This window comes from Durio zibethinus, chromosome 17 (assembly GCF_047325235.1).
Source record: "Durio zibethinus cultivar Kanyao isolate XHJ-2024 chromosome 17, ASM4732523v1, whole genome shotgun sequence".
NCBI classification, from domain to species: Eukaryota; Viridiplantae; Streptophyta; class Magnoliopsida; order Malvales; family Malvaceae; genus Durio; species Durio zibethinus.
The window spans coordinates 20,697,922-20,721,693 of NC_143178.1; the positions used below are offsets into that span (position 1 = coordinate 20,697,922).

The 23,772-nt window shown below is 31.0% G+C and overlaps 1 protein-coding gene across 1 annotated transcript; it reads right to left on the reverse strand.

Moving 5' to 3' along the window:
* Nucleotides 1-1,649: 1,649 nt before the first annotated feature.
* On the reverse strand, nt 1,650-7,774 carry LOC111283158 (aminoaldehyde dehydrogenase 2, peroxisomal-like). Its single transcript, XM_022871591.2, has 15 exons — nt 7,595-7,774; nt 7,310-7,452; nt 5,953-6,033; nt 5,726-5,874; nt 5,189-5,281; nt 4,933-5,056; nt 4,736-4,801; nt 4,558-4,624; nt 4,261-4,337; nt 3,295-3,408; nt 2,859-2,936; nt 2,624-2,775; nt 2,403-2,463; nt 2,209-2,315; nt 1,650-2,045 (listed from the first exon to the last, which is right to left on the reverse strand). Exons 1-15 carry the CDS (start codon nt 7,701-7,703, stop codon nt 1,955-1,957), a joined length of 1,512 nt encoding a protein of 503 aa, XP_022727326.2. The 5' UTR covers nt 7,704-7,774; the 3' UTR covers nt 1,650-1,954.
* Between the last annotated feature and the right edge of the window lie 15,998 nt (nt 7,775-23,772).

Consider the following 23,772-nt stretch of genomic DNA (forward strand, 5'->3'; position numbering starts at 1 on the left):
TGAAGGAATTTAAGACAGGAGAAATTGTTTCAATAAAATTGAAATCAGTTGGAAAGGTTAAATTAATAATTGTATCAGTAAAATTATATATTATAAAATTAAAAAGTAGTAGAGTAACAATGAAGGGAAATTAGATATTATAAAATTAAAAATAATGATAGAAGTAAAATTAATGATAGTAATAATTAAATTAAATTTTGTAACAATAAAATTAAATGTAGTGGAGATGAGTTGATTAATTTTTTAATCAGTTTGATACATTATTAGATTAGAAGCTTAAAATTTACAAATTTAAAAAAATTGTTGCTAATAATATTCTTTTTAATTAAGTAATAAGGTAAAAAGATTTAAGAATAAATTAAAATAAAAAAAAAAGTGATAAAGATATGTGTTTTAAGGTGAAAGGATAAGAATAATAATGAGATTAGACATAACAATCAAAAGCAATCTGACTGTTACAATTGAAAAAATTTTCTTTTCAATTTTCCACTTAAACAATGATAGTGAATTACTCGATTCTTCCCTCTCCAATTGTAATGAATCTGATAGTTGCGGAAAATAAAAAGGCAGAATGGAAAGGTGAAATGTCAAGTAAGACAGAGAAAGGTGACTAGTATGCAAAGGAATTGAGATATGCATTTTTAATGTCAAGTAGGAAAAGAAATGGAGAACAACATGAGGATGAGCTGGGAGAGGTAGCTTCTGAAAGGATGAATATGAATAGCACGGGTGGCAATACTGTTATGAGTAAACAACTGGAAGAATCTAATTAGTTAGTAACTTTCAGTGGGCCACTTACTTTCGGGAGAGCCTTGTCATAAGCAGATAAATGCAAAATGATGTAACGAGAGCCAACAAAAGGCCAATCATGTAACGAATGATGATATGAATGAAAATATCAAAGCTTTTTGCTTTTTTGCTACTTTCTTTTCTGGTCTTGTTCCACCTTCTTTCACTTTCTGGTCTCTTTCTTAATTCTCTTTTATCAAGTTCATCTAGTCACAATTATTCCGTGACACCAATCTCTCAAATAAAAGTGTTCATGGATTAAGTCACATCAAACTCATATTTAATATCAATAATTTATATATTTATTTAGACTCAATTTAACTGAAATTTTAAATTTTAAAAATTTTTTTAATTTGATCTAAATTAAAAAAAAAAAAACCAAGTTCACCTATAAAATTTAATTTATATAATAAAAAATTTAAAACATATGATTAAATTAAATTTAATAAAATTATACTTAATTTATATATACATTAAAAATTAAAATTATATATATTAAAAATAAAAATTAAATTTAATAAAAAATATATAATTTTTTTATACACATAAATTATTTTTTATATAACACATATATAAACAACAATAATTATATATATATATAAATTCTAATAGAATCGAATAAATTCAAATTTTAAATTTTTTATTCAAAATCCGATTTAATTCAAACGAATTTAAAAATTATATTCAAATTTATTAAATATACTTTAATTTTTTGTCCCCTACCTCTCAAAACTTGAACGGATAGTCCGATTCTTAAACATTTCTACTCCCAAATTGAAAATCACAATGCAAATTGAAAGCACTCGACTAAACCATTACGCAATTGGTGGAAAAAGACTTGGATCGTACAGTGAGAGCAATGAAATCAAAATACAACCTTAGTAACATTTTTTGAAGAAAAGCAGTAACCTATTACTGTTTAATATCTTTTTCTAAGATGAAATCACCACATAAATAGTAATAAGAAAATCTTGACAATGAGCAGTCCATGGAGTGTAAGCGGCAAAGATTTGGGATCAGACCACGATCCCACCTTATCCTAGTTAGGTGAGTGCGGTCAAAATTTCATTATTTCAATACTTCACTCTTGTTTTATTTCTTCTTTTTCCGCTCTTTCGGTACATCTGCAATGGTTTATTTTATTTCTCTGTATCAAGGAGAATTCTCACAGCTTTGACGGAGTGCAATACCATCCCCATGGTTCATTGGAGACATACTGTGTGACCTGCTTCACGCTCAGGTAATTGTCGAGACCCCTGTGGAGGAAAGCCAGCAAAAACCGACCAGCAGTTAGAATAGGTTCCAGCAATTGTCCATAACCACATTTCTTTAGAAGAGGAAGAAGAAAAAACGGCATTTTCTTGATGCAAGAAACAATAAGACGCTGTTATACTGTAATTTGGATAATCAGGGTAATACCATTCCCCTAGTTCACGCCCAAAACCACTGCGTTTGTTGCCTCCCCATGGAGCTTGACAGAAGCATGGCTGTGAACAATTGATCCACACAATGCCCGCTTGAAGAGCCTGCAAAACAGGTGAAAAGATATAACTAATTCACTAACTATTTACGACAGCTGAAAGCTTCAACCACAAACTAGAAGCAACTCTCACCTTGCTTACTCGATCACATCTTTCCAGGTCATTTGATATCACAGCACCACCCAACCCATATCTGGAAATTAGAAAAAAAAATCATTCTCTATACAAAACAATAAAGAGAAGGGAAAGAAATCATGAAGCAACCAAAACAAATTAGAGATATTTCATTGTATCATATCCTGACAAACTATCAAGTTACTGGACTTCAACAACAAGAAAATTGGGGGACATACTGGGTGTCATTTGCCAATTCAAGGGCTTCCTCTTCCGTACTAAATATTTTAACACAAAGAACGGGTCCAAAAACTTCTTCTCTCCAGATTTGCATGGAAGTTGTCACATCAGTTATTATAGTTGGTTCAACAAAAAAACCCTTCTTTAAATGCTGCCAAAAATTCGTCAATTATATAAGAGAAGGTGACAGGTTTAGAAAGAGAAACATGGCAAATAATGAGAGGCAGTGGATACCTTAGGACGAACTCCACCACACAAAATAGTAGCACCCTCATTCTCAGCAGTTGAGATGAATTTCAATACTTTCTCATACTGCAGCCAATGGAATTAAATTTTAGTAAGTACAAGATCTTGAAATCTTGAATATCTAGGTACTAGCATGTCTAACAATCCACTCTTAAGTAACATTCGCTGCCAAATCAACCTAGTTTACAAATTCAATAGCTATACCTCTCACCCCCAACTGCTAGGAAGAGAACTGTAGAGACAATGGAAATATAACCTACTATGGTGGATTTAACAAAAAGCATTAATGGGAGAAAGAACAAGTATGGAGAACCAGGCTATTGCTGCAGAGTTTAGAATTTTTTACTGGCCCTGCTCCCCCATTCCAATAGAAAGAAAAAGAAAGGAGAGAAAATGATTCATAGTACTCAAACAGCAATCTTACCTGCCCTCCGCTAACAACGGGGCCAAGCCTGCAACCTTCTTCCAAGGGATCTGAAATCTTAATGGTTTTAGTCCATTTTACAAGCCTGTGCAGAAATTCTTTTGCAATGCTTTCCTGAGACATTTAAATGAAAATTTTCATAATCAGAAGAAATATGCAAACAAGAAGAATAGGAAAAAGGGACAAGGATAGATTTCAGCTGACCGCATTATAAATAAGCCCACGTTATCTAGTGTAAAATACAAGTGATATTTACAGCTCTTGTTCACTATATCAGGAACAAGAAATTCTATCTTCCAAAAAGAAATACTGTGAGACAGGAAAAAATTGCAGCATCCTATTGCCATTGAATATGATGTTTAAGTCCATAGACCAAAATTTAAAGCAGAATAGGTGGGCTCTAACAAGGTATGTTCACATCGAACACTGTTTGCTTTGGCAAATAAACAGTGAATCATGTAGGGATGAAAGGTGCATAAAGTTGTGATTACTGCTCTTATTAATCTTTCTGATTTAATAGCTAATTAATTGAACAGCAGAATTATGATAGTTCTGGACCATTGACATTTGCTTTCTATTTGTCAATTGTGTTCCTCAAATAGTCTGTTCAGTCCAATGGCTGACATCAGCTCATATTAAGTTCTTTGACCTTTTAGATTTGGGTCTGTGGGAGGTTAATTGACTGAGTTATCTTATTTCCACAACACCATGCCCTAAGGAACCCTTCTAGGTTGTGTGCTTACTCTAGGAAGTGGTTAGTTACACAAATTTGTATGTGAACTGGGTTTGTTCATATCATGCAAGAAGCTGAACCAAATTGCATGGCTGCATGGTGTACCATAACCTTATTCCAGGTTACTACAAATATCCCCCTCTATACTTTGAACCAAAAAAAGATATGGAATGATGAACGATCAAAAACTGTATATAAAAAAAAAAAGCAAACAATGAGGTCAAGCAACTTACATGTACAATAAGACGGGATGTTGCACTGCAGATCTGTCCGTTTGTCCAGAAGCAACCAAATGCAGTCCATTCGGCAGCTATTAAAATCACCGAGAATTTCAATAAACAACTTTAAAAGACACAGAGTCAGTTAAAAAGAAAAGAAAAAAAAACTTGACCACCATGGGGCATTCTTTTTCTAACATGATAGGTTTCAGAAACCTGTTATTTATGAACAATTTGTTTCTGAAAAAGAGTCCAATAATACAAGGAACATGGGAAAGACAACAATTAAATTGTAATTCAGATGGCACTAACCCTTGTCAAGGTCAACATCCTCAAACACAATGATTGGGCTTTTCCCTCCAAGCTCTAAAGAAACAGGCTGCCAGAGAAAGCGCATAAAAGATTTTATGCACAGATCAAAAGTGACTAACAACAAAATGACAGAAAAAGAAAAAAACATTTTAGCTTTGTTTCTATAACTGTAATATACCTTGACAATTTGAGCTGCTGCTGACATTATCCTGCTCCCTGTTGCAGTGCTTCCGGTAAAGGCAATCTGTTTAAAACTAACTATTAGAACTTATTCCATTGTTGGTATTTATCTTATAATGGTCAATGACCAAAATCAGCAACCATTCCTAATTCAAGTTCAAAGAAAAGCTTCAATGAAATAAAGACAATCAGAACCTTGTCAACATTCGGATGAGATGCCAAAGGAGCACCAGCTTCAGGGCCAAGTCCAGTCAGAATGTTCAGGACACCAGGAGGAAGACTGACCTCCCTACACACTTCAGCCAGCTCCAAACAGGTGCTGGGAAAAAAAATAGACGAATACATCATGAGCTGCATTGTTGGTCCCAAATACAAAATATAAACCAAGGTTCTCAAAATTTCATACAAAGTGACAAATTAACAAACTACTGCAACTAAGTTGACAACATACATAGATGCTAACTCGGAAGGCTTCAGTATTGCAGCACAACCTGCAGCCAAGGCAGGAGCAACTTTCCATGCAGCCATCAATAGCGGGTAATTCCTTCAAAACAGAAGAAAAACAACAATCCAGAGAAGTCATTGTCAAGAGTCTGCAAGTCATCCACAAATGTGTAAGTCCAATTAATTGATATGAAGCACATAACAGAATATCAAATGGGACAATCAAGCCTGCAAATGTAACTAATATCAATTTGCAACTATGACAACTATTTTGCAATTACCACAACAGGAAAAATAATACACAGACCTAGTTTCATGTAACCAAGCTACCATTATATACAATGCACCCAAAACAAAAAACTCACACAATGTGCACAATTAGCTTTGATAAATTGTACAAGAAAACCTAAGAATAGGACAAGGAGAAGGAGATCTTTACTCATAATTGTAGAACTAAGCGCATAGAAGTGCCAGTGAATGATGATATTTAGAAATAGTTACACTCCATTTACACAAAAACTACAAAATAAGAAGCAAATAATACCACGGTGTAATCAATCCAACAACCCCAATTGGTTCCTTAAGCACAAAACTCCTAAATGTCTCCATTGGAAGCGAGACAGGAGCCTTTTGCTTTGCATCTAAACCTTCAGCAAGGTCTGCATAGTACTCAAAACATCCAGCAACATCATCCTGAATAAAATGAATAAACAGGTAAGAAAATATTCGAAATACTGAGTCATGGAACCTTCATCGGTGTTATAAGCATACAATGTCCCAAGCTGCTTCATCAAGTGGTTTCCCACAATCAATTGCTTCAAGCTTTGCTAATTCAGATTTTTTCTCCGTTATCTGGACATTCAAACAAACTCAACACATCAGAATTGAGCCAATACAGCCAATTCAAAGCTGAGAACAATAAAAAAAAAAAAAAAATCAGAAACTGTAAGAAATGCTAGGATACTCTGTTACAAGCAATATCTGTAATAGGACTGTGATAAAGAAAATAATTTTACATCCTCATCCACAAAAGTCATCATCATCACTTCAGTTCAAATTTAAATGAATCATTTAGTTATCACCAATGTTATTTCTATCTGACTTACTCCCCACTACTTAGCTAACAAGTCCAGTGACAGAAAAGAAAAACTTGACTGCATTTGCGTATTGGGTGATTCTAAATAAACCCCCAATTTTCTCTCTATACCCACTTCTTTTTTTCAAAATTTCTCTAGGTGAAATTACTTATTTATCCTTCTCATCTTAATTTTAAAGCTTCCGGATATGCATTTTACTTATAAACTTACTGAAAATGCATATGCCTTATATAACTTACCGGATTTTCATATCTGGTAAATTAAAAAAAAAGTTACATTTAGGTTTGAGAAAAAAATAGTTGAGAGAAAAAATCTTTTGGAATTTTTAAATTCCAGTTATGTAAATCCGAAAACTTTTAAAAGCTTCCGGATATGCAATTCCAAAGGCTTTTAAGAGCTTTCGAATAAAAATAGAAGAGTGTTAAGAGAAAAGAGAATAGATAATTAAGTAATTTCATTTAAAATGATTTTGAAAAAAAAAAAAGGTGTAGAAAGAAAAAATGGGAGTGTATTTAGAATTTCCCTTTTGTATTTCATTGCAATGACATTGCTAACCCAATAATATTAACATACCACAAAATTTCTCTAGAGCATCTATTTTATACAAGCACATTGGTCCCCAAGTTAGCATTTATACAAAATAGGTATAAATCTGCAGTGAAAATTCAAAGAAGAAATACCAAAATTACTGCTACTGCCTGGACCATTTGATCCAACCAAAACTAATAGAATCTTAAGGACATGCACGCAGAAGTCATAATTTTCAGCATAGCAATTCGGGAACAGCACACAGTAAATCACCTATGTGCTTGTGCTGAGTGATCTACTACGACAACAATAACAAGTTTACTACAACCAAAGCCTTTTCTCTCTACAACGGGTCGCGGTATGGATAAAATTGTGATCCTGCGCCCTACTCAAGGACCATATCCTCAGTAACTCCAAATCTCATTAACATGATTACGACTTTCAAAATGAAGTAAATTATTCAAAATTATCTTTATAACTAGATAAGTGTACCGTATTTATACCTTAGCAGCGATGGCACGTAAATACTTAGCACGAACAGCGCCAGAAGCTGAAGCCCAGTCCTTCCCTTTGTTTCTAGATAGAGCTCTCCGAGCAGCAGCCACCGCAAGCTCCACATCTTCAGCCGTAGCTGCTGGAATATCACCTGAAAAGAAACACATGAAACCTCAAAATTTTCAACATTTCAAAGCCTTATCCGATAAACACCAAGTAATATTCCCTGATTAAACCACTAATCAACAAAACTAAAAGCTCGATCCACAATGCAAGAAAGAAAAAAAAATAACCGATGATCTGTTCAGTGGCAGGGTTGATAATTGGGATTCGCTTCTTGAGAACGGGCTCTCTCCACTCCCCGTCGATGAGTAACTGCCGACTCGGAATTTGGACCGCCATATTAACTCAATTTTTTTTTTTTCTTGGTTTCACTCTCAAACTCGAAGAAGTGTTAAAGTTGATTACCGGCTGGGTAAGATGGTGGGGGCCGGTTATTTTATAGAGATGGTTGACCCCTTTAAATGGGGCCATGCCGCTACTGGTCTAGGCACCGAAGTAGGTGGTTATTGTCTTTTTATTATTATTATTTTTAAGTCCTCGATCTACCGTCTGTCTATGTTTATTATAATGATCAAAATTATTATAGCATTATTAGACATTTAATTTTATTTAAAATATTTTATTTTTTTAATATTAAATTTATTTATATAATTAGATTTTGATCATTAATTTTTTTGAATCCATTAACATATCATTTTTAAATACTTAAAAATGGGACTCAATATAAATCTTATAGTGAAAACCTAGAGCATAGACCCAAAGGAGGGTCCAAGATGACCTATTATTGGTCATTAAATCGAAAAAAATAATAATAAGAATAAAAAATATATAAATATATAATATATAAAATAATAAAAAATAAAAAATATATATATAAAAAAAAGTTTGGCCAAAATATTTATATATACAAAATATATAAAAAAATTAAAAAAAAAGTGCTTAAAAAGCCCAAACAAAACACTAGTTTCTTGTTGAAGGCCTATTTGATGGCCCATAAAAGAGGCCCATTTAGCCTGAAAATTTGGCATGAAATTAAGTTTAGTGGCAGGGAAATAAGGCAAACAAAAAAACTGCTCGGAAGGAAAAAAGAAGAGAAAGCTGGCATGCTGGGACGTGGGATGCATGAGGAACAGTTGCATGAACGTGGAGGGGACGCAGTGAAAAGCAGCAGCCAAAAAGGGATGAAAAACCAACAAAAAAAAAAAAAACAAGGAAAAAAGGGGCGGCAGTTTAAAAAAGAGGGAGAGGAAAACTAACTAGAGAGGCAGAACTGCCAAGTAGAAAAAAGGGATGAAGCGGCAGCAAAACGAGGAAGGCAGAAAAGGAACCACAAAAAAAAAGAAGAGAGACCAAAAAAGGGTGGCAGTAAGCAGAAAAATAGGCAGCAAGAAAACAAGCAGGAACAGCCAGAAGAAAAGGAGGAGAAAAGCTGGGCATGGGGTGGTTTTTGTTTAACAGTGAAGAAGAAAAAAAAAAGGAGGAAGGTGACGTGCTGAAGGAAACTGGGTAATGCGGCTTGTAAGGGAAAAAGAGAAGCAAACCAGCAGCAAATAAAAAAGGATGGTGTGAAGAAAAGCTAAAGCTGGAAAAAGCAAAAAGGAGGAAGGGAGCATGGAAGCGGGGAAAGGAAAAAAGGGCAGAAAAAATATAAAGAGAAGAATACCAAAAAAAAACTGAAAACAGAAAAATGAAGGAGGTGGCTGACTAAAGAAGAAGACGAACGGAGAGGAGAAAAGGAAAATGCATGGCAGTGGTAGCAACGAAAACAACCTGGAGAATTAGCGGACAAAAAAAAAACGTGAACAAGAACTGAAGCAGTAAAAACAAACAAAAAAAGGCAGAAGAGAAGAACAAGAAAAACATAGCAGAACGGGTCGCAAGTAGAGCAGAAAATAGCCCAAAAAAAAAATTGGAAACGAGAAGAGAAAGGCAAAAACAATATAAAAGAAAATAATAAAAGGAAGAACGAACGTAGGTAAGCTCTCCCTCTTTCCTTTCCTTTTAAATATATGTAATATATATGTTTATTAGTTGTATGCAGCAGGTTCATTTTGGGGGTTTTATTTATTTATTTGTTTTTTAAACTAAAATTCTTATGTAAAAAGGTCCATACGTTTCCTTGCTGCATGACAGGCTTAAAGCATGTTTTTTTTTTTTTTCTTCTTTGTTTCCTGTTCACTGTCCTTGCATATTGGTTCTTGTAGGAGTCTAAATTGTGCATGTTGTTCTTTTTCCTGTCCCGCGTGTCGATTGTTGGTGGGAACTTACTGCATCCTTGGCTCATATATGTTGATCTTTGTTGCATGAGTTGAAAGTTCTTTTCTTAACTTAATGAATTAAAGGTTGGGATTAAGACAAAGTCAGTATGATTGCAGGAAAGTTGGTGGGGATGAGTTTTAGCTTTCTACCTATTGCCCATATTGTTTTTTATTTTTTTTATCCATGAAACTAGTAAGCTAAGCTAATGGATTTGATTTTTCTTACCAAGCCTATGCATATTTCTCTTGGAATTAAGTTTAGCTCAAATTTTTTACATTATATTTTCTTTGGTGCTCATTTTAATTTCATTTTTTTATGCTTTAATTTTCAAGGTGATTTATTCCTCATGCATTTAAAAAAAATTTTTTTTTAAATAATAACAAACTAATAGTAATAAATTAAAAATATAAATTATAATAAATATAAAAAAATAATTTTTAAAATTTCTGTCTAAATGTTGGAGGGAATTAAAAAATTATTTTAAAAATATTTTTGCCTAGATGTAGGGTAATTATTAATTATTAAATAATAAAATAACAAAAGATTAATAAATTATAATGATAGTAAAATTTTTAATGAAAAGAAATATATAAGGGTATAAAAATTCATTTTTAAAAAAATTATAAAAAGTAAGTTTGTTCCAAAACTCTATTTAGATGTTAAAAATTTTTAGAAAGACTCTGTAAATTTCTAAACCAAAACCCTAAATTAAAACCTTAAATTGAAACCCTAAACCTTAAATGAAATCATAAGATTAAAATCTTAGGTAAAAATCGAAAATCTTAGGTAAAACCCTAAACCATAAAACCCAGAACTCTAGGGAAAATCCTAAACACCAGGTGAAACCCTAAGTCTACCTAAAACTTAAAAACCATCCTAAATTTTTAAGTATTTATATGATAGCTTTTTATGAAATAATATGTTCTTGAATATCGCCTAAATGATGGAATATTTAGAAAATTTTATTTCATTAAGAAATTTTATATAATTTTATATTTTAAAATAATAAAATTAAATAGAGAATAAAAATAAAAAATAAAATTTTTTTAAAATATAAAAAATCACACCCAAACTCTGTCTAAAAATTATAAAAATTCACGTTATCTTTTTATATTTAAAAATCTAATTTTAAATTTAAATCATCTCGTTATTTAAGATACATCTACATATTGCAAACACCTTAATTAGTCAGTTTAAGTCTATTAGATCTGATCCAACAAAGTTCGAGCCTAATCCAAACTAATTGCGCCTCGCTCAATAGGGCCCAGGATATTAGGCCAATTAGCCTTTTTTTTTTTCTTTCTTTACTTTCATTTTCATTTTCATTTTCATTCATTTTATTATTTTCTGGTTTCTTATTTATCTCAATTTTTTTTTTGTTGATTTACCTGCTTATTTATTGAATTTATCAGTAATTTTTTTAGGAGATAATAAATTTGACTGTGGTTGGAGTGGCAGAATGGTGGAAGGGCTCGATCTCTACAAGATAAAGGTTGAAGGGGAAGTCATGGATAAGTGAAAATTCTTCTGGATTTTCATTATAAATATGGGATCACAACCCCACAGACGGAGAGGGCAAGTGATCAAAGAAAAAACACAAAAAGGAAAACAGAAACACACAAAAATTCAAGCTGAAAAATACAAAAATCACCGACCCACTATTTTTCTACCATCACAAACCCATATACAGACACCATCAACAACTACAGTCACACAATAAACACAGAGGCAGAATCTAGAGACAAAATACTAACATCCAACTAAGTAGCAAAAATCACAATTCAACATCAATACAGAGGACCAACACAGAATCAAAAAGATCAAAAAGAAGGTTCGACGTAGGGCTTTGGAATTTTCGGAGGTTCCAAATTTTAGGATTTTCGAGCTTAGCTTTGGAAGGAGATCGAAGAAGCTAACGGCTGGAACATCAACGGAGTATTGCAATGGCCGATGGTGGTGGCACCAAAGGTGACTTACAGTAGCTGTGACCGCTGTTGGTTGGGGGGCTTTCGGGGCTCTTTGAGTTGCGAAAAGAAATGAGGCCAACAAAGGAGTGAAAACTGTTGATGGAAATTTTGCAAACCCTGAGGCGACAATCTCTGACCGCTGGTGGGCTTTGCTTTATACCCGCTAGCTTCCTGAGATGGGATTGAACCATCTAACACTCCAACCAGCCATGATCTTTTTGATTGACGTCTATCGAGCCTTACATACGAGATTTTTCAATCCAATTCCTGAAGCCAAAAAAAAAAAAAGCCACCGGCATAAACCAGAGCAGCAGGTGGGTTGGATCGAACGTTTTTTTTTCTCTTATAAATGAATCGTCCCAGTAAAGCAGACCTCAAAAAAGATCAACAACAGTACAGATGACATGACATTATTTATAAGATTTATTGACGAGATCCCACCTACAGAAAAAAGTGAATCGAATGCCTTATGTTATGAGCCGTTCACTTCTAACATTAAATAGAATCGACGAATATATGCGTAGTAGAGTTGATGCGAAAGTGGCTTGAAGGTTTACCTCATAGGATTCCAACATAAATCACAAAACAAGGGCTCTCTTCCCCAAAAAAAGAAAGGCGCTATTAACAGGTGGCGGTGAACGGCGGCAGCACTGATTGAAACCAGTGAGAAGTCAAAAATCTTAGTCCAGAAAGGATTCTGGAAAAGAGAAAGAAGGCTTGGCAGAGAAAGCAAATAAAGGAAAAAAATAAGGAAGGGTCAACTCGTTCTAAGACTGGACCCGTTTGACTGACCCCGCTCATTAAGTTTTGACCCGTTTCAGCCAACCCGATTTACAAGTTGCTCCAGACTTGGCCTAGATACCGAAGAGCCCAATTCTTTGATTGGAACCATGCCATCAAGCCGCACTTTCGAGCCGCTTTTATTTATGAAGCCAAGCCATTTTGCAACTCTGCAATCGAGCTGTCTCAATTTTTCTTTGGTATTTTTTTTAGATTTTTTTATTTTTTCATTATTTATGTGTTTTTTTTGTATTTTTTTGCTTTTTTTTTTAGATTATTTTGCATGAATAAATTTAAAAAAGGAATAAAAATATATAAAATAAAAATTTCCAAAAAAAAAAAAATTTAAGAAAAAGTGAAAGTATTAATTTTTTTTAAAAATAAAATTTTCAAAAAAATATTTTTTAAGAAAAAGTTGAAAGTATCAATTTTCCTTAAAATAAAATTATCAAAAAAAATATTTTTAAGGAAAAATTGAAAGTATCAATTTTTCTTAAAAATAAAATTTCTAAAATAAAAATTTTTAAAAACGTTTTGAAGAAAAGTTAAAAGTATCAATTTTCTTTGAAATTAAAATATTTCTTTAAAAAAATATTTTTGAGGAAAAGTTGAAAGTATCAATTTTTCTTAAAAATAAAAATTATCAAGAAAAACATTTTAAAGAAAAAGTTGAAAGTATCAATTTTTCTTATATAAAAACATGAATTTTTTTTTTAAAAAATCTATATTAATCATTATGCTTTACTTTTTTTTTTTTGAAATCTGGTTAAATAATTCGACGATGAAGTCTTTGCAAATGAAATAAGAGTTTTCTTGTATACTCTTGAGGTGATGAGATTTTTTTTTTTTTTTGCTAAAAATATTGGAGTCAATTAAGAATAATTTTTAATAATTAATTACTTGATAAAATTTTTAAGGCTTATCGAATAACATGAAATTAACTTAGTACCATCTTTCGAAGGGTGTTGTGAGAGTGCTATAATCTTTTTCGCTCATAATCGAACTTTTGAACTCTGTTTTGGTTAATAGACTTAAACCTATTCTTTTAGGGACTCTTAGTCAAGTTTAGGTATTCCTTGAAATGATAGATTTTTTAAGTGGCTAATCGCACCTAAATAAAAAAAAGATTGGTGCTGATTTCTCAAGTTAATATCAAGCAATAGATCCCCATATCTAGACGTTATGACAGTTTGACGACTCCGTCAGGAACAGTCGAGAGTCAGGCCAGCAAATAAATTTATGTTTTCCAAAAGCCTAATAAAATTGAACTTTTTGTATAGATTTTTTTTATTCATTCATTCTATTTATTTACTTCGTTAACTTTATCATTCATATACATGTGCATAACATAAGCTCTATATCCGAACTCCGTCTCTCTAAGAGGAAGTAAAGTACATATGATTTCATAAGGTTTTAATGCCTCCGTAATTGCTAGCGAAATACTCTCACTCAAATTGAATCTTTTTACTTGTAGCCTGTAATAGGTGAAGATTGAGGTGTCTTACTAGTCTGTGACGGACAATGATGTAAGAAACAATTTAAGAACCTTTAGTGGTCAAAATCGTCTAACCCTGCATATAGTTCACCTCTAAGAGGCCAACGTTAGGATAAAGCCCTTTCTATCCATCAATAGATATAACTCGAAGTTAGGACACAAGAAGAAATAATTTGTGACTTACTAACCATTTTGATTGTCTGATTTTATGCATCATTTTTATATGTAACATTGTGCATCTGCATCACTTTCATGTTATCCATGAAGTGAACTATTTTGTTTGTTCAACTCTATGTATTTGCATTGTCATATCATGCAACATCGTGCATATGCATCATTTTCATATTAGATTTCATCCATGAAAATTCGCATTCCATTCATGCATAAATATACTAAACATAAAGCATAGCATTTCATCTCTGATCATAATTGTGGTACTAAAAGTTTAAGGATAGCTCTATCAAGCAACCTCATTCATCATTACAACACAAAAGCTCAAGCTAGACAAATGGAATAAAAAAATTTTAATCATCTCGAGAAAGCTCAAGAAAAGCTAGAATGAAAGTTGAATAAGATTTTGAAGGCTTTGAACAAGTTGAACAGGGGAAAGGGTATAAAAAAAGTACTAACCAATAAGATCATCCATCGCAAGAGGTGGATAACTCACTGTACCCTTCTGGTTTTGGGCCATATAAAGCCTAACCCACACAAGGTCCATCACCACAGCAATTCACCTATCCTGTAGATACAGATACCCCAAAATACCATTAGCTTCAAATTCAAGATAGTACCAAAGTTATGTAAATTCTGCCTTTACTAAAAAAGTAATAGAACCAATACCAATCCCTAATTTGGATGATTAAGAGGAAAAAAAAAGTTGAGGCCCAAGGAGAAGAAAACTTTAGAAACCTTGAAAGCTGAACAGAAGATAAACTTATTAGAGGAAAAGCTACAAGCAGTGAAAGGAGTTAGTTTTTATAGCTCAGTTGATGCTGCTGGGCTCTATTTGGTCCCAAATATGGTTATTCTTCCAAAATTCAAGGTGTCAAAGTTTGAGAAGTATGATGATACAAAATGTTTAAAGACTCATATTACCATGTATTATCAAAAAATGGTTGCCCATGCTAATAATGAGAAGCTATTAATGCATGTGTTCTAAGACAACCTCACGGGTTCTGCTGCTAGGTGGTATGTCTAGTTGGACAGGACTCACATTCATTCTTGGAACGATATAGCTCATGCCTTCATTAGTTAATACCAACATATTATAAACTTGGCTCCTAATCGTCTTTCTTTACAGAATATGAAAAAAAAGGTAACTGAATCATTCAATAAATATATCCAGTGATAGAGGGATATTACTTCTCAAGTGCAATCTTATCTTACTGAAAAAGAAAGCATGGTATTGTTTGTCAACACTTTAAAATCTCCCTATTATGAAAATATGATAAAAAATACAACAAAAAATTTTGTTGACATAGTGATCTCGGGGGAAATCATTGAGAATGTCATAAAAAATGATAAGTTAAAAGGAAGAAAAACTAAAAAACTACCAAAGAAGAAAGAGACTGAAGCTCAAGCTACGACCTTAATAGACAGTTCAGGGGATATCAACCTTATCTATCATAAGATTACTATTCGTACTATCTTACTGTGAATAATATCTCACATTACCCTTACTAACCACATTCGTAACCAGTTTATCCACAGTCAGCCTTTCAAATACCTGCATATGATTCTAGTCTTATAACTGTATCAATTTCAAAGCCTAACAACCAAGCAAGTAATTTAAGAAAATCTTAGGATAACCAAGAAAGAGCACAAATTGACCTTATCCCTATGACCTATACTGAGTTATTCCCAAAACTCATCAAGAACAACTTGGTTTCTCCAGTTATTCTAGAACCATTAAAGTCACCTTATCCAAAGTGGTATGATGCTAGTGCAACGTGCGATTATCACAATGAGAATGTAGGTCATTCTATTGAAACATGCCCTACTTTCAAACACAAAGTGTAAAATTTGATCCAAAAAGGCTTAGTAAGCTTCGACAAATCAGGGGGCAAGATGTCAGTAAGAATTTTTTATCTGATTACACAGAGGCATGATTTTAAAAAAAGATGTTAAGGCTAGTTGAATGCTACTTGTCATTCTAGGATTTCTTTTAAAGTAATATTAGGATTTTTTTTTTGCAATATGATTTTACTTATTATCATTTCAATAAAAGGCAAGTTAATGCATTTCATTATATTTTCTCTTTCATTTAATCATTGTTCCATGCTATATTACCTTTCATAACTTTTCATTTCGGATAATGAATATTTAGACAATGATAATAATAATTCTGTAATTTAATTTTGAGAACTCATTCGCATTAATTTAAAGAGATTATTTGAGCAAAAGAAGCCAGCTACTAACAGATGTGGAATGGATAAATCTTAAAAATAAACAAAAATTCACAAGCTTATTTTTGTTCAATAAATGATGTTCAAGGAAAGCATTTACATTTGAGATAAAAAAATGGTCATATTTTTTTTACCATTCAAAAAATCATTCATTGCTATCCCTTTGAGCCTATTATGATTCTTGTTAGAGAACCCCAACCAAAGATCACCCTTCACACTGAACGATTTTTAAAAAAAAAAAAAGAAAAAAAAGTAAAAGATTGTAAAAGATCTCAAAGATAGAAAAAAAAATAAAGAAAGAAGTAAAATAAAGAAAAAAAAAGAGAAAAAAAAATGAATGCTACACTTAATTTGGGGCAAAGTAAGAAAAATCCTTTTAGGAGGAATGAGATCAATGAAAAAGAAAAAAGTAGTGAAATAATGTGGAATAGGGCAAAATGCCAAGTTGCATCAAATAATAAATGATCATTTGGTTCTGAACCTTTTAAACACATGTTTTGAGCTTATTTTATCCATTTTTTTCATAACCTTTCATCATGGCCTACATTACAACCTTAAAAAGTTTATTTGGATCAAGTGTGAATACTCAAATTGAATGATCATGTGTTGGGCAAAGGTATACTCATTATGGAATAATGGAATCAGACTATATTGCTCTAGAGTTTAATATGTGAGAGATATTAATAATGGGTCAAAGATAAAAAAAAATGAAAAAATGAAAAAGGAAAAGAAAAAAAGAGAAAAAATGGATGGAAAAAAAAGTAAAAAATAAAAAAAATGAAAAAAGATGAAAGAAAAAAGAAGACTCAAATTGGAAACCCGAAAGGACGATTTGGGTAGATAAATCTTTGAGTTGAAAGTTGGATGAACAGTTCAAATATATAGAAGATCAAGGCACCTAAAGATCTTTCAAAGCTGGAGCATAGTTTGATGAGCTCAAAATGATTTTGACAGTCAATGAAATGAGTTTTAAAAAAAATAATAATCTTGAATTAATGTTTAAAATTGTCTAAATATTCATTTGTCCTAATGACATACATCCAACTTGTTTCTTTTCCCCATTTTGATTTTGTACCAAAACTCACCCTTTATTGATTACTTTTCTCTCAATGCATCTTATGCTTTTTTATTCTCACATCCCTAGAATGAATTGGAGAAATGTATGATTGCGTTGTATTTGTCAAAAATTAAAATGATAATGAATGAATGAATATGTGCTTAAAAGATTCTTGCATTCCTTTGAAAAGAAATCCAGAATGATCGGAGGTAAAAATGATGAAAAGATGGCAGAAACTTGAAAAATGACACATGGGATAGCCAAATGTTGAACATGGTGATGGATTGCTCAATAAGATCTAAAAAGATGATGTGATCAAGAGATGAATATGGTAATAGATTGGTCGACATAACCTGTGTATTAATGATGAGAATCAATGGATAAAATTCATTCTAAAATTGTTAGTGCTGAGAAACCTGTGAATGGTGATCAAGCGATGAAAATAGTATGGGTTAATAGACAAAATTTATTTTGAAATAGTTATTATTGAGAAGCCTATGAATGGTGGTTAAGTGATGAAAATAATAGAGATCAGTTGATGAAACTCATGAAATGTGAGATAGTGGGGTTTTGAGAACCATATTACCATAATATCATGACATTTATCTGCATTACATGCATTATGTTTACTTCGTCATTTGAACAGTATATGTACATGATTCGATGAATATTTAAAGTTTTGTTTAGACACGCATCAGCCAGCAAACATTGAAATTATGATTTGAGATATCGCATCTACATTATTGTGTGAATCCAGATAGTTGCACTTACATCTTTAATCATGATATATAAAATTTTGAGTCACCTGAAAAAGAAAATTATGAATCTTTTGATAAGAATCCCGATTTCTTAAATGAAAATCTTTAAGAAATCTCCAAATGAAAATCTTTGAGTGTTGAGTGTGAATCTTCGAACTCAAATGAGAATCTTTAAATTCTCAAACGAGAGAATCTTTGACTATTAAATGAGAATCTTTGAAGTGTGAAACCCAAAATTTATCGAATGTGAATTTTCGAATTCAAATGAGAATCTTTGAATTCAAATGAAAATCTTTGAATTTCAAATGAGAATCTTTAAAGTATGAAACTCAAAATTTATCGAATGTGAATCTTTGAATTCAAATGAGAATCTTTGATTTTCAAATGAAAATCTTTGATATGTGAAACCCTAAAGTTTGTTAGGTGTAAATCTTTGAACTAATGAAAAGTTTTAAACTTTTGGATGTGAATCTCCAAAATTCAAATGGAAAGCTTTGAACTCAACTTTTGGATGTGAATCTCTAAATTTTTGAGTGAGAACCTTTGAACTTAGATGTGAAACTCTAAGATTTCTTAGATATGAATCTTTAAAATTCAAACGAAAAGCTTTGAACTCAACTTATGGATGAGAATCTCTAAATTTTTTAGTGAGAACCTTTGAACATAGATGTAAAACTCCAAGATTTCTTAGATGTGAATCTCTAAAATTCAAACAAAAAGCTTTGAACTCAATTTTTGGATGCAAATCTCTAAATTTTTGAGTGAGAATCTTTGAACTTAGATGTGAAACTCTAAGATTTTTTTAATGTAAACCTTTGAACTCGAACAAGAAGCTTTAAACTTCTAGATGAGAATCTCCAAGATTTGAATGGGAACCTTTAAATATCGGATGCGAATCTTGCAATTTGTAAATACAAATCTTGAGATCTGGCAAAACTGAAATTTGGATAATCAAATTTCAGTGAATTCTGACGAAGTTGAAAGGTTTTTACAAATCTGAACCTTTGAATTTTAAACTCAAATTGTGAATCTTTGAGTTTTCATTAGACATAATCTATGACTCCTCTGGACATGATTGTCAAGGAACAATTTACTTTCCCAAAGTCGTTGAGCCTCTAATTAGAGGAATTTTGTTTATTTTTTCAAAGTTATTGACCCTCTGATTAGAGGAGCTTTGTTTATTTTTCAAAAAGTCATTAAACCTCTGATTATAGGAGCTGTGTTTATTTTTTAAAAAGTCATTGAACCTCTATTTAGAAGAATTTTGTTTATTTTTTGAAAGTTGTGAACCTTTGCTTAGGGGTGTTTCAAGTGTCCTTTTTATAAATATATATAAACGTGTTGAGATGATTATATATGGGATGTCTATATCTTTACATAATTTTTGTTGCACAGAAAATACACAAATAAGAACAGTTGTAGACACCTTAATTAGTTCGAGCTTAAACCCATTGGATCTGATCCAACAAGATCTGAGCCTAAGTCTAAACTAATTAGGCCTAGCTCAATAAGGCCCAGGGTATTAGGCCCAATTAACCATTTTTTTTCTTTCTTTTGTTTCATTTTCATTTTTATTATATTTTATTATTTTATGGTTTCTTATTTATCTCTATTTTTTTGTTGTTTTATCTACTTATTTATTGAATTTATCAGTAGTTTTTTTTAAGAGATAATAAATTTGACTATGGTTGGAGTGGCAGAAAGGTGGAAGGACTCGATCTCTACAAGATAAAGACTGAAGGGGAAGTCACGCATAAGTGAAAATTCTTTTGGATTTTCATTATAAATATGAGATCACAATAACACAGACCGAGGGGGGCAAGTGATCAAAGAAGAATCACAGAAAGGTAAACAAAAACACAAAAGAATTCAAGTTAAAAAATACAAAAACCACTGACCTATTGTTCTTCTACCATCACAAACCCATACACAGACACCATCAATAACTACAGTCACACAATAAACACAGATGCAGAATCTGGAGACAAAATACCAACATCCAACTAAGTAGCAAAAATCACAATTCAGCATCAATACAGAGGACTAACACAAATCAAAAAGATCAAAAAGAAGGTTCAACAGTAAGGCTTTGAGATTTTCAGAGGTTTCAAATTTCAAGGTTTTCGAGCTTAGCTTTGGAAGAAGATCGAAAAAGGCTAACGGTTGAAACATCATCGGAGTATTACGATGATCGATGGTGGTGGCACCAAAGGTGACATATGGTAGCTGTGACCCATGTTGGTTGGGGGGCTTTCAGAGTTCTTTGAGTCACGAGAAAGAAGGAGGGCAACAAAGGAGTGAAGATAACTGATGGAAATTTTACAAACCTTGGGGCAACAATCTCTAACCACTAGTGGGCTTTGCTTTATACCCGCTAGCTTCTTGAGATGGGATTGAACCATCTAACAAGCCAACCAGCCAGGATTTTTTTATTGATGTCTATCGAGCCTTACAAACGAGATTTCTCAATCCAATTCCTGAAGCCAAAAAAAAAAAAGAAGCCACTGGCACAAACCAGAACAGCAGGTGGACAAGATTGAACGTTTTTTTTTCTCTTTTAAATGAATCGTCCCATCAAAGCAGACCTTGAAAGAGATCGACAACAGTACAAATGACATGACATTATTTACAAGATTTATTGAAGAGATCCCACCTACAGAAAGAAGTGAACCAAATGCCTTATGTTATGAGTCACTCACTTCTAATATTGAATAGAATCGATGAATATATGCGTAGTAGAGTTGATGCAAAGGTGGCCTGAAGGTTTTCCTCATAGGATTCCAACATAAATCACAAAACAAAGGCTCTCTTCCCCAGGAAAAGGGAGGCGCTATTAATAGGTGGCGGTGGACGGCAGCAGCATTGATTGAAACCAGTGAGAGGTCGAAAATCTTAGTCCAAAAAAGATTTTGGAAGAGACAAAGAAGGCTTGGCAGAGAAAGCAAATAAAGGAAAAGAATAAGGAAGGGTTAACTTGTTCTAAGACTGGACCCGTTTGATTGACCTGGCTCACTAAGTTTTGACCCGTTTCACCAACCCGATTTACAAGTTGCTCCAAACTTGGCCCAAAAACTGAAGAGCCTAATTTTTTGATTGGAACCAAGCCGTCAAGCCGCACTTCCAAGCTACCTTTATTTCTGAAACCAAGTCATTCTGCAACTTTCCAATCGAGCCATTTTGACTTTTTTTGGGTATTTTTTTTTATTTTTTTTGTTTTTTATTATTTATGTGTTTGTTTTTTTTTGTTTTTTTTTTAGAGTTTTTTTTTTTTTTTTTAAAATAAATTTAAAAAATAAATTAAAAAATATAAAAAAAATTTCAAAAAAAAATATTTTTAAAGAAAAGTTGAAAGTATCAATTTTTCTTGAAAATAAAATTCTCAAAAAGAATATTTTTAAGGAAAAGTTAAAAATATCAAATTTTCTTAAAATAAAATTTCTAAAATAAAAAATTTTCAAAAGTATTTTAAGGAAAAGTTGAAAGTATCAATTTTCTTTGAAATTAAAATTTCAGAAAAAAATATTTTTAAAGAAAAATTGAAAGTATCAATTTTTCTTAAAAATAAAAATTATCAAGAAAAACATTTTTAAGGAAATGTTGAAGGTATCAATTTTCTTTAAAACAAAAAAACCTACAAATGCTTTAAGAAAAAATTGAAAGTATAAATTTTTCTTGTATAAAAGCATAAATTTTTTTAAAATATATATATTAATCATTATGCTTTACTTTTTTTTTTTGAAATCTGGTTAAATAATCTAACGATTGAGTCTTTACAAGTGAAACAGTAATTTTTTTGTATACTCTTGAGGTGAGGGGATTTTTCTTAATTTTCTGCCAAAAATATTATAGTCAATTAAGAATAATTTTCAATAATTAATTACTTTGTAAAATTTTTAAGACTTATCGGATAACATGAAATTAAGTTGGTACCATCTTTCGATAGGCATTGTGAGGGTGCTATAACCTTCCTCACTCGTAACCGAACTCTCAAACCTTATTCTAGTTAATAACTTGAACCTATTCTTTTAGGAATCCTTAGTTAAGTTTAGGTGTTCTTTGAAATGATAGATTCTTTAGGTAGTCAATCGCACCTAAATAAAAAAAAGATTTGTGATGACTTCTCAAGTCAATATCAAGCGATAAATCTTCAGATCTAGACGTTATAACACATATATTTGTTTTCTCACACTCATTATGCATATACATTTGTTTCATTTATTGTTTTTTATGGTTTACTATAGTCTTTTCTATTTTTATTACATAAAAAGCTTCCTTCAAAAAAATTTATTTCAAAAAATAATAATAAATAAAATGAATTTGAAATAATATTCTAGAATATATAATTTTCGTTACTCTACTTAGATGTTGGAGAGTCACTAATGACTATTATTTTTAAAAAATATTATTTTTACATTGTTTAAGTAAATGTTTTGATAAATTTTAAATTGAAAAAATAATTTTCAATTATGCTTTTATGTCGAAAAATTTTTAAGGTATTTCTTTAATTTATAGATTTTCACAGCGTTTCTAAATCAAAATTTTTAATTGATTTTATTTCTTAGAAATGAAGGAAATTATAATTAAATTTCATATAAAAATCATTTTTGTCCAAAATTATAAATAACTTATAATTAATTGATACCAATTCTATGGGCGATGTAAAAGTGCTAATCCTTCTCCATTTGTAACTGACTCCCGAACCCAATTCTGTTTTTTTAAACTAAAATTTTTTTTTAATAAATTTATTATTTTATTAACAAGATAAATATTTTTGTGGCTAATCACGCCTTAAAAAAGATTAGTAATGACTCTTTGTATTTTCACAATTTTTAGATTTTACATCCAGTGATCTAGTTTTCATATTAGTACATTATGACATCTATAATTACAAAAATGCCTTTGTGATTTCTTCATAAAAGGTTAATATGTAACATTTTTTTTTAATTACCATAATACCTCAATTAAGTTATTATATTTTAGCATAATATAAAATTAACTAAATATTAAATTACTAAAATAGCATTACCATTACTTTATAAAAATTTGACATGTTATTGTTTTCTACAAAAAAGAGTTAAATATAAAAATAGCCCCTATACTATATATTTTCTATTAGTTTGGTACTTAAAAAAATAAAATTATCAATTTAATACTCTAACTTTTATTTCATCATCTACTTTGGTACTTTAGACTAATACATTTAGTCTACTTGTTGATGCTTTATAAACATCTTATAAGATGTTAAAATGTGTCAAAAATCCAATCAATGACACAACATCAATTGCCACATTTGCTTTAAAAGAAAATTTTTAAAAAATTTTAAAATATTAAAAAATTGTAAAAATTTTTAAATAAAATCTAAAATATTTTTAAAAATTAAAAAAAGTTAAAGCAATATGAAATATGTTTAAAAATTTTAAAAATTCAAAAAAATGAAAATCTATTAAAATTAAAAAAATTCACGAAAACTTAAAAAATTGAAAATAAAAAATCTAAAAATTTTTTGTAAAATTTTAATAGTTATAATAAATCTGAAATTTTTTAAAAGTATGAAAATTAAAAAAAATTAAAAATTTTAAAAATTTTGAAAAAATAACAAACTTAAATTTTAATAAAAAAACAAAAAAATCTTAAGAAATTCATAAAATATATTAAAACATAAAATTTTAAATTCAAAAAAATGAAAA